Source organism: Ascaphus truei, chromosome 3 (assembly GCF_040206685.1).
Source record: "Ascaphus truei isolate aAscTru1 chromosome 3, aAscTru1.hap1, whole genome shotgun sequence".
In the NCBI taxonomy this organism is placed as follows: Eukaryota; Metazoa; Chordata; class Amphibia; order Anura; family Ascaphidae; genus Ascaphus; species Ascaphus truei.
Window position 1 is genome coordinate 27,223,047 of NC_134485.1, and position 15,875 is coordinate 27,238,921.

Below are 15,875 nucleotides of genomic sequence, written 5' to 3' on the forward strand. Positions count from 1 at the left end.
TTACCCACTACACTTCTTCCAAATTGCAATACTATCCGAACATCAAACAAGGAATTTATTTTATATTCTGTTAGATTTCTAAGGATTTACTGGAGAAAATCCGTGACACGGTGCTGCAAAAAACGGTTAATGATCTTCGAGAAGAGGGCATCCTGTATGTTGGTGAGTGGGTCTCTTTGCAAACATAAGTGGGTGTAGGATGTATGTATGTATGTATGTATGTATCTATGTATTTATTTATATAGCGCCAAAAGTGTACTCGGCGCTTCACAAAGAATACAGTACAGGGAATTATAATAATACAATAAGCGCAGCAAAATCAGACAATAGGAAATGAAATCCCTGCCCCTAGGAGCTTACAATCTAAGTGGTATGATGGGAAACTTAGAGACAGCAGGTGAGGGAATAAGTGCAGTAGGTGGCAGTGCTTGGCCGCAATGGGAGAGGTAGGAGTGACAGTGTGGGACAGTAACCATGAGTGCAGGCTATTGGGATGTCTGATTTGTGATGCGAGTTTTAAGGTTAGTCAGTAATAAATCAGAAGGTTAATACCAATTACAGGGGAAGAGGTGACAGGGAGGTGTGGGTGAGATCTGGTGTGTATATCTGGGTTCAGGCTTAGGAGAGATCCCCAGCAGCAGGAAGGAGTAGATAGAGGGTGTGAATAGAGGATTTGTGTGGGTGTTTTATATTGAGGGGTAAAGAAGTTGTTGGAAGGTGTATAAATATGGTGCAGCATATGGGCACATGTAGAGGTGGAATGGAGGAGAGATGCAGAAATGTGGATTGGAGGGGAGTGGGGAAGTTGGAGAGAACAGAAACGTTCACAAAGGAGTGAGAAAACAATAGTGAGGGCACAGTGATGTGCAGGAGGAGAGACTTCCCAGTTATTGGAGGATAGGAAGAGTACAAACAGTCACAGCGTTTTAGAAAGTCACGTTCTCACAGTTGCAAAGTTGTTGTGGTGCAGAGTCCAGATCTTCCTCTAATCTTCAACTCCAAAATTAACTCCACAGACACTTTAAATGTGACCCTTTGATGTTACCCAAAGCCATCAAGTTATCAGCCCAAAATGTGCAATAGATTTGAAACAATTCAGTTGATGCTTCATATTTTTATTACGAACAGAGCTGACATGTATTGTTTTTAGAACTGCAGCGTATGCTACTCTGTATATAGAACTGTAACAAGTCCCTCCTTTAATTCTGCCTTTCGCATATGCTACTCTGTATATAGAACTGTAACATGTCCCTCCTTTAATTCTGCCTTTCGCACGTGGAGTTAAAATTACTTCCTAAAAGATTCTAGGTGCATAACCTGTGATTGGAGACCGGCTCCGAAATCACCGCTGTTCCCTCCATAGGAGCGGCATAAAAATAAGTAAAAACCCGGGAGGATTGGGTAACGTTTGTTAGCTTGTTAATGTGCCTGAGCTATCCTTTCCGGTTACACAGGTGTGCTCTATGCTGGTTTAATGCTCACCAAGGATGGGCCGAAGGTTCTTGAGTTTAATTGCAGATTTGGGGATCCGGAGTGTCAGGTATGTTGGCTAAAATATTTTTTGTCAGCTATGCATTAAAGTTCTGATCTACACACACCACACCCCACCACAACACACCCCACACACACACCACACACACACACACCCCACACCACACACACACCCCACCCCACACCACACACACACACCCCACACCCACACACACCACACTCACACACACACCCCACACACACATACACCACACACACACCCCACACACTCTTTAATTTGGACTTTTCTCAATTATTTTCACACATTGTATTTGTGGTGTAGGAATGGTAAAATGAATGCATGTTTCTGTTGCAATAATGTTTTGAATAAATGGATGGTGTGAATTGAGAAGAATATACATATATTAAACTGAATTTGTGTTGATTTCCCTTTATTTTGGATTGACTGAATTTCGTTTTTCTCATTCCCTCCCCATTACGTAGCCAGAATATTTTTAAGATCCTTGTAAATTTATTTAGATTTAATTTTTCCCATTTTAAGTGACGGCTACCCCTGTTGTAGATGGTTCTGATGAGGTGATTATCATACAGCAGGTCCCCATTGATTGGCTCTCTTCCGAGATTGATGCTGGGTCACTTCCTTTTTCTGTGCCAATCATGAGCAGTAATCTATGCTGGTATGTCAGAGGTGATTATCTCCTGTACTGGAGAGGGGCTCAGCTGGTAATGCGATGGGTATTCTGTACTGGAGAGGGGCTCTGCTGGTAAGGCGATGGGTATTCTGTACTGGAGAGGGGCTCTGCTGGTAAGGCGATGGGTATTCTGTACTGGAGAGGGGCTCCGCTGATAAGGCGATGGGTATTCTGTACTGGAGAGGGGCTCGGTGGTAAGACGATGGGTATTTCCTGTACTGGAGAGGGGCTCCGCTGGTAAGACGATGGGTATTCTGTACTGGAGAGGGGCTCCGCTGGTAAAACGATGGGTATTCTCCTGTACTGGAGAGGGGCTCCGCTGGTAATGCGATGGGTATTCTCCTGTACAGGAGGGGCTCGGCTGGTAAGGCGATGGGTATTCTGTACTGGAGAGGGGCTCCGCTGATAAGGCGATGGGTATTCTGTACTGGAGAGGGGCTCGGTGGTAAGACGATGGGTATTTCCTGTACTGGAGAGGGGCTCCGCTGGTAAGACGATGGGTATTCTGTACTGGAGAGGGGCTCCGCTGGTAAAACGATGGGTATTCTCCTGTACTGGAGAGGGGCTCCGCTGGTAATGCGATGGGTATTCTCCTGTACAGGAGGGGCTCGGCTGGTAAGGCGATGGGTATTCTGTTCTGGAGAGGGGCTCCGCTGGTAAAACGATGGGTATTCCCTGTACTGGAGATGGGCTCGGTGGTAAGACGATGGGTATTCTGTACTGGAGAGGGGCTCCGCTGGTAAGACGATGGGTATTCCCTGTACTGGAGAGGGGCTCGGTGGTAAGACGATGGGTATTCTCCTGTACCCAAGAAGGGCTCGGTGGTAAGACGATGGGTATTCCCTGTACTGGAGAGGGGCTCGGTTGTAAGACGATGGGAATTCCCTGTACTGGAGAGGGGCTCGGTGGTAAGACGATGGGTATTCTCCTGTACTGGAGAGGGGCTCGGTGGTAAGACGATGGGTATTCTCCTGTACTGGAGAGGGGCTCGGTGGTAAGGCGATGGGTATTCTGTACTGGAGAGGGGCTCGGTGGTAAGACGATGGGTATTCTCCTGTACAGGAGAGAGCCTCCGCTGGTAAGGCGATGGGTATTCTCCTGTACTGGAGAGGGGCTCGGTGGTAAGGCGATGGGTATTCTGTACTGGAGAGGGGCTCGGTGGTAAAGCGATGGGTATTCTGTACTGGAGAGGGGCTCGGTGGTAAGACGATGGGTATTCTCCTGTACAGGAGAGAGCCTCCGCTGGTAAGGCGATGGGTATTCTCCTGTACTGGAGAGGGGCTCGGTGGTAAGGCGATGGGTATTCTGTACTGGAGAGGGGCTCGGTGGTAAGACGATTGATATTCTCCTGTACAGGAGAGAGCCTCCGCTGGTAAGACGATGGGTATTCCCTGTACTGGAGAGGGGCTCGGTGGTAAGACGATGGGTATTCTACTGTACAGGAGAGAGCCTCCGCTGGTAAGACGATGGGTATTCCCTGTACTGGAGAGGGGCTCGGTTGTAAGACGATGGGAATTCCCTGTACTGGAGAGGGGCTCGGTGGTAAGACGATGGGTATTCTCCTGTACTGGAGAGGGGCTCGGTGGTAAGACGATGGGTATTCTCCTGTACTGGAGAGGGGCTCGGTGGTAAGGCGATGGGTATTCTGTACTGGAGAGGGGCTCGGTGGTAAGACGATGGGTATTCTCCTGTACAGGAGAGAGCCTCCGCTGGTAAGGCGATGGGTATTCTCCTGTACTCGAGAGGGGCTCGGTGGTAAGGCGATGGGTATTCTGTACTGGAGAGGGGCTCGGTGGTAAAGCGATGGGTATTCTGTACTGGAGAGGGGCTCGGTGGTAAGACGATGGGTATTCTCCTGTACAGGAGAGAGCCTCCGCTGGTAAGGCGATGGGTATTCTCCTGTACTGGAGAGGGGCTCGGTGGTAAGGCGATGGGTATTCTGTACTGGAGAGGGGCTCGGTGGTAAGACGATTGATATTCTCCTGTACAGGAGAGAGCCTCCGCTGGTAAGACAATGGGTATTCCCTGTACTGGAGAGGGGCTCGGTGGTAAGACGATGGGTATTCTACTGTACAGGAGAGAGCCTCCGCTGGTAAGATGATGGGTATTCCCTGTACTGGAGAGGGGCTCGGTTGTAAGACGATGGGTATTCTAAAGCGTGAGAACTCCTGATTTTAAATGATGTGATGCATATGCTGAATGAGTCAGATACATATTAAAAAGACTATTATGGATCAGCACTCAAATAGAAAAATTATATTCATTAATTTGATAAGACCCAACATTTTGGTCCTGAGAGCGACTTACCTCAGGAGTCTTTCTAGAGCCAACGTGTTGTACAGTTTTAAGCCCTTTGTAATTACACAATAAATATGGCCATCATTCTATTGTTTTATTCACCGAGTGCGAAGGATTTCATTCTGTCCCACTATTTGCTTCCTGTATGTAAAGTGACCTCTGTGATTTAAATTTTTTTATTTTTATACTTAATCTTATCTTGGGCTGTTTTTGTGGTCTTGCTTCTTGTCAAATATCTTCCCCTCCCAAGGTTCCAGTGGCTTCCTTGACAGCAAAGGGTCCAAATCTATAGGATAATTGGTCTGGGGAAAACGAGATAAACAATGATTTTGCTTTCCCTGAGTCTTCACTCTAAACCTTCAAAAATGGTTTAAGAAACTTATCTTTTAAGCTAGATTTAAATCATTAACCCTGACATTAGTTCTTGTTCATTTTGAATAGGGGTAGGAAGCAAAACCTGACCGGTACTCATTTTCATGTTGTTACCCCCATGAGTCTTATCTGCATGATGACTTCTGCATTGCGTATGATAATGTACCAGGTTGGTGGAACTTGTTTTAAACAAATGCAACCATGAGGGCTTTTTCTCTTCTGTACTTTGTACACTGGAGATTGTCCCTTTTTGACCCATCTTGTGTGTGCTCTGGGAAATATACAAGCGTTCCGAAGTTGGATCTCTAGGAATACATCCTGCTTTTTCTCTCGCTTTATTTCATTATCGCCTTTTCTTGCATATTAAGGAGTGGCTCAGTGAGTAAAGACACTGACTGGCACTTAGTTTGAAGCAGGGGAGCCTGGTTCCTTGTGACCTTGGGCAAGTCACTTTATCTCCCTGTGCCTCAGGCACCAAAAACAACATAGATTGTAAGCTCCACGGGGCAGGGACCTGTGCCTGCAAAATGTCTCTGTAAAGCACTGCGTAAAACTAGCAGTGCTATACAAGAACATAGTAATAGAATAAATAATATTATGGGAAGGTCTCGCGTTTGTCTGCTGTGGTGATACTCTAACATGCTGGTCTTCCTTCGCATTCTGAAAGTCTTTGTTTTACTTCCATGAACATTACTGACTTCAACATAGTTCTGTTTTTGGTACGTTTTCAGGTAATTCTCCCGCTGCTGCAGAACGATCTGTATGACATTATCCAGGCGACTATAGACGGTAGGCTTGCCGGCTCCATGCCTGTTTGGCTAGACGACCATGCTGCCGTTACTGTGGTTATGGCCAGCGGCGGCTATCCCGGTGACTATGCAAAGTTCCTGGAGATTACAGGTACGAGTAGGCTTGACTTTATTGTTGGCGTTGACCTGTCCTAGTATTAATTTGTTGGTGCCCTAGCAGTTTGGACAAGCGGTTCAAGCTAATGAAAGTCTTAATGTTTGTATTTTGCTTGGATAATAAATTATTTTCAGTAAATTTATTTTAAATACTTTTAATTTTTGTATCGACGCCTGCTTCATATATTTTAAAGCAAAACGGTGTCATGCAGACACTTAAAACATGTTCCATGTACAGCTTGCTGACCCTACGCCATCCACCTTCATTTTCTGTTGCTGCAATTAGGGATGTTGGTGAGATAAGGGGTTTGCAATGGGAGATTAATTAGTAGACGCTTACTATTGCTCGAGATTAATTAGTAGACGCTTACTATTGCTCGAGATTAATTAGTAGACGCTTACTATTGCTCGAGATTAATTAGTGGACGCTTCTCTTTCTTCCGTGACTAAGGACGTATATCGCCTAATTCCATTTTTTTTACCACATGGGGAAAAAAAAACAAAAAACTTTTTTGTTTTTTTGTTTTTTTTTATTTCCAACCCCCCCCCCCCCTTCTGCTTGATCAGAGAAGCCCAGTTAAGTAACTTAGTGAGTTGGATACAATGATGCTTGCGGCCTTGCACCTATTTAAGTACATTGGCTTATTACGATGATTTAATACATTCAGGGACCTCCGTAGACTCTCTTGAAGCATTTACGCTCCCTAAATGACCCATTTGCATGGCATGCTCTCTCTACTGTTGAATGATGGTTTTTAACATGATTTAAGGTGACCTGTTCCTGAAACAACAAATACATGTAAAAGCAGATAAACACAATTATCGTATAACAATTTTCATAATTAAATCTGTTCTCCATCAAAAAAAACATTTTCTGGTGCCTTGTCTTACAAAGTCATGCAGCGGTCTATGCTTTGGTCTGAATTATTATGGTTATGCTTAAAATGTCACACACAGAGTACGATTTGTGTTCTTTGGTATGGTGTGATGTCGTTCCTCCTGTTTTTATGTTTGAACTTTCAAGTCACTTACATGTGGGATAAAACTTGTAATACAAGACTGTAGATCTTTTAGAAAACAAATGATATCTTCATGTAAAAAGTCCAACCTTTAGAACAGCGTGTCCTGTTTTCTTTTCAATTTATTTTGTGCATTTAAAACCTGGCCTGTTTTATTTTTGTAATTCCTGGTTCTTTAGATTTGGAATTGTAAGGTTGGCCGTATTCTTTCAGGGTTTTTGAAAGCCAAGGGGCTCGGTTTGGAGGTGTTCCACGCTGGCACTGCCCTGAAGGATGGTAAAGTGGTGACCAACGGCGGAAGGGTTCTCACCGTGACTGCTATCAAGAAGGACCTTGTGTCTGCTCTAGAACAAGCCAACAAAGGCGTATCAGCCATAGAGTTCCCAGGGGCTGTATACAGAAAGGATATTGGTTTTCGGGCTATTGCTTACCTCAAACAACCCAGGTGTGTATTAGAAGACTGATGTTAATACTTAATAGCCCAACCGATTCATTGTTCTCTGGGATCTGGCTGATTTTTGGGTGTTACTTGAATCTGTGTATCGGGGATCTGTTTTAATTGTAACTTTAATAATTGCACCCTTGGTTATAAAAATGAAACGGTTGAGTTTCAACATAAAGTGTAAAACAAAAAGGTCCCTTGGTCAGGAACAACTTTTGGAGCAAAGGATGCACTCGGGGAGAGGGACTTCTTCACCACCTGAATAACGTTTGACAGCACGCAGTGTATTACAGAATATCTTCACTTGCAAGGACAAAAGGTTGTTGTGTTGCTGAACGATGTTCATGTGATAACACATGAAAATAAAAGCAAGATCACTTCTCATCGTGGTCGCAACAGGGGAAAACGAATTCTACAAACAGAACGGCAAACACTTTATTTAGACATCATTACAAGTGACATTGAAATTCGATCGCTGGACACTTCTGAAATGTTTTGACTGCAACGGATTAGTTTGTGTGTTTGTGTGTGTTTGTGTGTGTTTGTGTGTGTTTGTGTGTGTATGTGTGTGTCGCCTCTTATTCATTGTCCTTCAGTACGTGACATACATGGGACATCGCTTTATCCATGTTTTCAGCTTCCTTTGCGCTCTTCCATGAGAGGTTTTTGGCACGTGTAATGTGAGCAGGTTACAGGCACTGAGCATATTTTACGTGTTCCTCGTACCTTGCCTTGTTTCTGAATAATTCTACGCAAGTAAAGAGACATTTTACTTTACCCGATTGCCTGTTGTCTTAATTTTATAAATCGTAAGCGATCAAGACGTCATTTTACTTAATTTTCTTTTTTTATCAGCACTTATTTTATTTCTAGCTGTGTAGCGCCCCCATTTGTTCCCCTTGCCCATGTAGTTATAACGTTTTCCTGTATACAGCTGGCTGTGCATCTGTAATAAGCATGCAGTACAGTAATAAGCATGCAGTACAGTAAGCAAGTTACAAACCGCTGACCATAGAATGTAGAACGTATCTGTTAAACCCATCCACTACCAGAGTGGTCTACAAAGCATTGTTGCAAAGGGGCTAGTGGTCAAAGTAGCTTTAAAAAAAAGATAAATAAATAAAGTAGTTACTGTGCCTCGAAAATAAAAATCAGTTAATTTAACATTGTAAAAAAAAAAAAAAAAATGCGTATTATAATTTTTTTATTTTTTTTTGTACAATATGCTTAGTAATCAGAAAAGGAGTGAGGCATATCCTAAATATCAGATATTTCTTTAAATAGAAAGTGGAACTTTGTGGTTGGAAATTAAGTGGACCTCCTAGTACCATCCCTTTTCCACTACCGACCTGTCTGCGCTGCAGCGAGATCGTGATGAGCGAGCCGCCCTAATCTCGCCCCCACGAGAATTCCTGAGCCCTCGCTACACAATCCTCTTTGGGATTCCTTTCCGTGTTGGAGGAATCGCAAAAAACAAATCTGCATAGCGAAGCTTGACCCCGGTCTCCTTTTTTTTGGTCTGGGTGACGCCGGCCTGAAGGTTGTAGTTTTTTTTTTTAGTACCATAAATGTCAGCCTGAATTACAGCGATGTACATACTGCTCCAGAAAGGGAGCGACAGGGTTGTGTTACAATCGGAGAATGACACCTCCCTTCTGCACCACCTCCTTCCTGTATCCTCTATACCAGGGCAGGCCAACTCCAGTCCTCAAGGGCCACCAATAGGCCAGGTTAAGGATATCCCTGCTTCAGCACAGGTGGCTCAAGTCTACAGTCAACGGAGCCACTGATAGTGGGCCCTTGAGGACTGGAGTTGACCATCCCTGCTGTATTCCCTCCTTGCACTGCATATTGCAGGTAGTGTTCACTTGTGTCCGGTCCTTGTCTTCATCCACACTCTGCAGAAGACTTATGAAGAGGCACTGTTATTACGTGGAACTACAGATTTTTCTTTTCCACGATCTATTTCTTTATTGCACTCGCTACGTATATGCAGAGCAGGCCCTACATATGTTTGCTTTCTGTCCTCCAGGTGCCTGACTTACAGAGAGAGCGGTGTCGACATCGAGGCCGGCAATGCGCTAATACAGAAGATTAAACCTTTTGCTGCAGCCACTGCTAGGCCAGGTAGGGAGTCCCCGTGCTTCTAATCCTCAAAACCCAATTCTGTGACCCTACTGACCGTGTCCTGACACTTCGTCCTATAACTGTGTTATTAGGAATGTAACACGCCATGTGTACTCGCTTATACAAACTCCGGCTGCTCGCTTGCAGGGAAGCAACACGCCCACAGCTGTGGTGTACAAAAGGAGTGAGATCTTGGTGTTATTAAAGTAACCAGAATATTTTTGACCACAATGATTTCAGATTTTGTTAGTCTAAAGCCATTATTCGGTTTGCTGTGAAGCCGTTTCTCTGTGACGATTTTAATCCCATGCACCTATATTCCAATGACTCCTCCAGCACTAGGAAGCAGATTGAAGTATATTCCATTGGGGGTCTGTTAGACCGAGTGAGTAGAGGTTGTGGACATATATGGGAAAAGAGACTCCCAACACACGTGCTCCACACTCGAGCTCTTGGTTTAGATGAGCAAACTGAAAGATGCGTGGACGAAAGAGAAAGCAGTGTAGTATTTAATTAGTAAATGATAGTGGCACACAACATAGAAGCACTCACAAGCAGTGTCGAAGTGAAACAGCTCATTGGAGGGAAGGAAAGCGTACACCGACTTGTACTAGCAGCATACAGTCTCTATGCGGTTCAAGTGGGACCCCAGGTTGAGTGTCTGCTGCTTTTGCGGCTCCTACTCTGTGACCTTCCATACAGTTCCGCCTCATAGCTGTTGCATCCTATGCGTTTCGCTTGACATCACATTCATCAGAGATGCAAATGTGCTGTGGATACTTCCTTAACTCACCTCTTGGTGGTGAATAACAATTGTCCAATTGTGATACATTAATCAATGTATTAGTCAAGTAATAAGGAGACCCCCTTTTTTTTTTTTTTTTTTTTCCTCCCCCAAACATAAAAGCAAAAAATATCTACATTATAGATTACCTTTTCTCTTGGTTTTGTAGGAAATAATGGCAGTATGAAAGGAATGATTTAAAAATAGAAATGTAAGGTTAGCAGTGTTATTTTACCAAAGCGTGTCTTTCGTGATTAGATGGTATACAGGTGTATTGTCACCACTCCCACCCCCCCCCCCCCCCCCCCCATTGTGTTTTTACTTCTTTCTGTTCTTTGTAAAGTCTTTATTTTGTTACCCGTGCAAGCGAAAAAAAAACTGAAAATTGAATTTCAGTGGATTAGGAGAAAATGAAGAATAATGCATTGGTTTCTCACTGGCAACAAATGGTAAATGGTACCTTTTTCTGGTATTTGTAGAGGTATGCCAGGATCCCACTTCTGCCATAAAATGTAGTACTAGGGAGAAAGTCTTCTAAAGCTGCACTATTCGGGAATGGGGCACCCCCTTCCTCGGGTACAATATTTTAAAGCCTGATAAAGGGGTTCCCCAAAACGGTGTTTAACTTTCTGCTTTTAAAGTGTTAGTCTAAAGATGTCTTGTGACGAGACCCATTCCTGGATAGTGCGGCTTTAGAAGACCTTCCTTCACGGGCAATAAATAAGTCAAAGTGGAACTGTCGGAGCGATTTGGATCATTGCGGGGGGGCTGGTTGTATTGAAGCTCGCCTGTTTGTGGGGCTGTCGCTGTAACGCTGTCTGCTTGACAGGATGCAATGCAGAACTTGGAGGGTTTGCTGGCCTCTTTGATCTGAAAGCCGCTGGGTTCACGGACCCTATCCTGGTATCCGGGACGGACGGTGTTGGCACCAAACTCAAGGTACTGCAAACTCTGAATGCATCTGTTGGCAAGGATTTGAGATTTGAAAGACTGAAGAACACTTACGAGCTGGGATAGCTCTTCAGAAACCCCCACCATACTGCATATTCTGATGCAAAGCGGTCCCTGGCCCTAAACTCGCAAATCAAGACTTATTATTGATCTCGTGTGTCTGTGTATAACCAATTTCTGTTCTTCTGCAGTACACGTTTCAGACATTTTAAGGGCACATTGTGCTGGCAGAGCTGTTTCTAACACCGTCTCTCCTCTGTAGATTGCACAAGCGTGCGGTAAGCACGACACTATTGGGCAGGACCTGGTAGCGATGTGTGTTAATGACATCCTGGCACAGGGAGCCGAGCCCCTCTTTTTCCTGGATTACTTTGCCTGTGGGACGCTAGATGTGGCAGTGGCTGAAGCTGTAGTGTCCGGAATAGCCATGGCCTGTAAAAAGGCTGGATGTGCCCTCTTAGGTAATGTCAATTAGTCTTATAACACAGAGTTCTCTAAAGACCCAGTTTCACTTACTGGGTCCAAAACGTCTTTCTATTATTATTTTATTATTATTATTATTTATTTTCCCCTTGGCTTTCTTTACTTTTTTCTTTCCCTTTTTTACACTTTTTTTTTTTTTCCCCCATTTCCTTTTTCTCCTTTCTCTTGCATTTCTTTGCACAGACTCAAAGGCCACGGGTTCATATAGGAAATAGCTGTCCTTGTCCCCAGCATGGGGAAAGATGGCCTCACCGCATATGAAATACTGTTTGACCCAAACATTGCTACCATTGTGTGTTCTGCAAATGTGCTATGATACTCATGAGCTACGAATTGTTGCATTGTACCCCCCGTTAGGTCTGACTGCTTCACAAAAGCTCTGTGGCTTGTATTTTTCATGGTATTTTTTTGTGCTTTTCAAAGTTGTTACACGAATCCTAAATGAAGATGTTTCACGGTTGAGTGCTATTTTACTGTTTCCCCACACATGCTCCTGATTATGATCGCACTTTGCTACAGTGGTGACCTTGGCTATTTTTAGAAATGAGCCCTGGTGAAGACCAAGTTGCTCAGACCACTAGGGTTGGAGTTCTAGCCAGGTTAAAGTGTTGGCCTTCGGCCTTGCTGCTGACGGGTGCTCCACCTTCTCTTGGCCTGAACCCCTGTCAGTAGATTCTGGGTCGTCCTACTGTTGGAAGCCATACAAAAATAGCATGTTGGTGAAATATTTCCAAAATGTACGTAGAAGTGAAATGATCATTTACGGACGCTTGTGATGTCTTTATATTCCAGGCGTACTGATTACTGTGCTCGTACAAACATGCCTGGGGATGGGGGAGAAGTGTGAGCACCCATCACTGAAATGCATGTTTATTTCTTCGTGGGCAGCTGAATGTCTTCCCCCCCTCCCCCCCCCCTCTCTCTGCAGTAAATAGACCGTTCAGATGTGGTTTATGTATCCTGACATTATTGCTTAAAATGTGCCAACTTTTCAAGGCTTATTAAATAAAAAATGCAAGCGACCAAATGATTTTTATTCAGCTGTGTCAGGGCACACGTTTGACATCCATGTCAAAATAATGTTTCCCTGTAACAGAAAATGCCATGTTTTGCGCAATCCTGAATAAAAAAACTAAAATGTAACTACTGTAGTTAAGCTGTAAATACTCCAGCGTTAAAGAAAGGGAATGTATTTGAAAACAAAGATTTATTTGTATATGGGTTGCGAGATTTTGTTCTTTAATATGAAAATATATTCATATTTTTTTTTAAATTTTTTTATATATATATATTGCCTCTTGGCAGGAGGTGAAACGGCGGAAATGCCTGGTATGTATTCCCGGGGGGAGTATGACCTGGCTGGTTTTGCAGTCGGGGCAGTGGAGAGAGGGCGGATGCTCCCACAGCTGGACAGGGTCGCAGCTGGGGACCTGGTTATCGGTGTTGCTTCCTCCGGAGTTCACAGTAACGGTTTTAGCCTTGTACGGAAGATTCTTGAGCACTCCTCTCTTGATTTCAACTCTCCGGCACCGCAAGGATGTGGGGATCAATCATTCGGTAAGATTTTGTTTCTTGTGTTCTGAGACATCTATTTGTACATATCTCTCCTCCTTTTACTTCAACTGAGCCTCTGAGCCACCTGTGCTGAAGCGGAGAAAACCTGACCTGTTGGTGGCCCTTGAGGACTGGAGTTGGCCACCCCTGATCTATAACGTCGTAGATCGTTTTTATTAGAGACATGTACAGTAAATTTTATTTGGATACGTTCTTAAATGACAGGACTCCCAACCTTGAATAATGGTCAAAGGTTCATAAACGTATTCCTAAGGCAGGTAATCGCTCCACTCCAGGTTTTAGAAATAACCAGAAAATGTGCACACTCGGGTGAATGCACAGACATTAAATATGAGTCGGTATTCCAAAGGAACAGAGCTGCCTCAGGACCCTGAAGAAGCGTCTGAGGTGACCTTTCTCTGGTTTTCTGGGCATACAGTTTTGTATCTAGGAAGACTGATGTCAAAGCATGGGGATGGTATGACTGTCTTTGCAAGGCAATTGCATTTGGTAACTGTGACTGACCCAGGACTGTGTCTTCACAGGAGAGGTTTTGCTGACTCCAACCAAAATCTACAGTAAAACACTGCTGCCTGCCCTCCGATCTGGGCATGTGAAGGCCTATGCTCATATTACTGGAGGAGGGCTTCTGGAAAACATCCCCAGAGTGCTGCCCTCATCTCTTGGAGTCACTTTGGGTAAGAAAATCGTTGACGTTGCGTGTGATGGTCCTCGTTGGGTTATTTCTAACAATGAACATCCATGTCCCTTCTGTTCCTTTGTGAAGAGTAAGCATTACGAAAGTGTACTTCCTGCGTTCCTTCAGGTCGGGCTTTCTAAAACGAAATTATATTGTTGCATTGTAGCAGCTGCCATGGCTGAGACACACAAGACAAAGGCACACAAAAAAGAGCGCATGAAGAAACAAAATCAGTAATAAATCCTATGTACTTTTTATAAAATATAGACAAGTTAACAACTTACATGAACTAGAACATAATGGTACAACCTCGTGTATGTATCTCTCCCACACCTCGGACTCGATGCTATGGCTAGAACCCACAATCTCCGGATACAGATTGTACATACCCCATAGTATAGGTCCCCGCTATTGTCTCCGTACCTACAGTACCTGGACCATAGCTGGGACCTATACTTTGTGTATAACCCAATCTGTATCCGGAGTTTCTGGGTTCTCGCCTTGGCATCGAGTTCGAGGTGTGGGAGGGATACACACACGAGGTTGTACCATTGTGTTCTATTTCATGTAAGTTTTTAACTTGAAAATATCAGTAATAAATATATGTACTTTATATAAAATATAGACGTTTCTCCATGCGCTCCTTTTTTTGTGTCTGTTGGACTCCTGTTGTCCCTGTTGATCATGGAAGAAATTTGAGCAGCAGGATTGACAGCAATTGGGATATTACTGGGAGTTTCAGAGACGCGCGCGCACCCTTTTTCTTCTGACACACAAAAGGCCTATGTTTACTTACATTTACTTATTGGTGGTACTATTATGTAGGTCATATTTCAGTGCTGAGACGCCTTAAGGCCCATTCACTTGGAGGGAAGGTTTCTCGGGCTGTAGCATTACTTGGTAAGTACAGGCCAAAAAATGCTCAACCTGTTACCACCAGATGAAGAGCCGGGATTCAGCCGGCTTCTGGTCACGTCGCCATGATAACGTGGCGTCAAATGACGCCGCGGGGTCATGTGACGTGTCGTCATAGTAATGCGCGACAGATGACGCTGTGGGGGTCACAGCAGAGGGGGGGCACTGACACACTGGGCGCAGTTCAAAAACTTTGCGCACCCCTGATGTACAGGACCATTTGGTCTTTAGTTGTACCTTGATTAGTTCTTCTGTTGCTACTTTCTAGACGCCCTTTGCTGGAAGATGCCGGGCTTGTTCTCCTGGCTGCAGAAAGAAGGAGGCCTCTCGGAGCGGGAGATGGGACGCACCTTCAACTGTGGTATCGGAGCAGTCCTGATAGTGGAGAAGAACTCGGCTGAGCAGATTCTGAGAGATGTGCGGAGAGAGGAGGAGGAGGCGTGGCTGATTGGGGCCGTGACGCCACGTCACACAGGTCTGTTCCCCTAGTCGCACCACGCTTGTACGGGCAGAAAGTAAAACTTGTTCTGGGTCTGTTGCAAAAGTTTGGAGCTGGAAATCGTATAGACAGGAAGAATGGGTAAAGTGAGGATGACACGGGTGAGCTAGGAATAAACTGGTGACTATCCCAATTTGAACCTTGATTTACAAAACGAAGTCCATGTCCACTTGAACCCTTTGAGTGTTGGGTGTTGGAAAACCTGCGGCACCAGAGTGCCATCGGTCTTCCAGAACTAAACTACATGATCGCTTAGTGTAGAGAGAGTGTGGTCTAGGACAGGCACCCCAGAACACAAGCCGAAGTGGAACATACTCACAGTACTTCACTTACATTCCTTTCATGGTTACTTCTCCATTGGAGCGGTGAACACGATCTTACCCTAGTCAACAAATATGTCAGAAGAACCTTGGTGGTGGCCTTATGACCTGCAGGCTGCATCTTGGGGCACTCGGGTTCTTGTCTCAGGAATGTCTCTTAACCCCTTCTTTCTCCCAGACATATCAGCAACCTATTACTTAGTAATGCTTCAGACTCTGAAAGCAGAGGTGGAAGGTGGCATTTCGCTTTGGTTTCTTGCAGCATCCACATAGAGTAAACCTTTTTGAAAGTTTGTCCTTGACAAGGAAACTAATTTAATCAT

At 44.4% G+C, this 15,875-nt stretch overlaps 1 protein-coding gene across 3 annotated transcripts in view; it reads left to right on the forward strand.

Moving 5' to 3' along the window:
- GART (phosphoribosylglycinamide formyltransferase, phosphoribosylglycinamide synthetase, phosphoribosylaminoimidazole synthetase) overlaps window positions 1-15,875 on the forward strand; it is a 37,512-nt gene that overhangs the window by 10,891 nt on the left and 10,746 nt on the right. For all 3 annotated transcript variants that reach the window (XM_075593836.1, XM_075593835.1, XM_075593837.1), the window contains exons 8-17: window positions 75-162; window positions 1,455-1,540; window positions 5,585-5,753; window positions 6,991-7,222; window positions 9,252-9,346; window positions 10,960-11,069; window positions 11,344-11,542; window positions 12,870-13,121; window positions 13,664-13,816; window positions 15,002-15,208. In XM_075593836.1, the coding sequence (XP_075449951.1) occupies window positions 75-162; window positions 1,455-1,540; window positions 5,585-5,753; window positions 6,991-7,222; window positions 9,252-9,346; window positions 10,960-11,069; window positions 11,344-11,542; window positions 12,870-13,121; window positions 13,664-13,816; window positions 15,002-15,208 (1,591 nt within the window). The remainder of the gene's footprint in view (window positions 1-74; window positions 163-1,454; window positions 1,541-5,584; window positions 5,754-6,990; window positions 7,223-9,251; window positions 9,347-10,959; window positions 11,070-11,343; window positions 11,543-12,869; window positions 13,122-13,663; window positions 13,817-15,001; window positions 15,209-15,875) is intronic.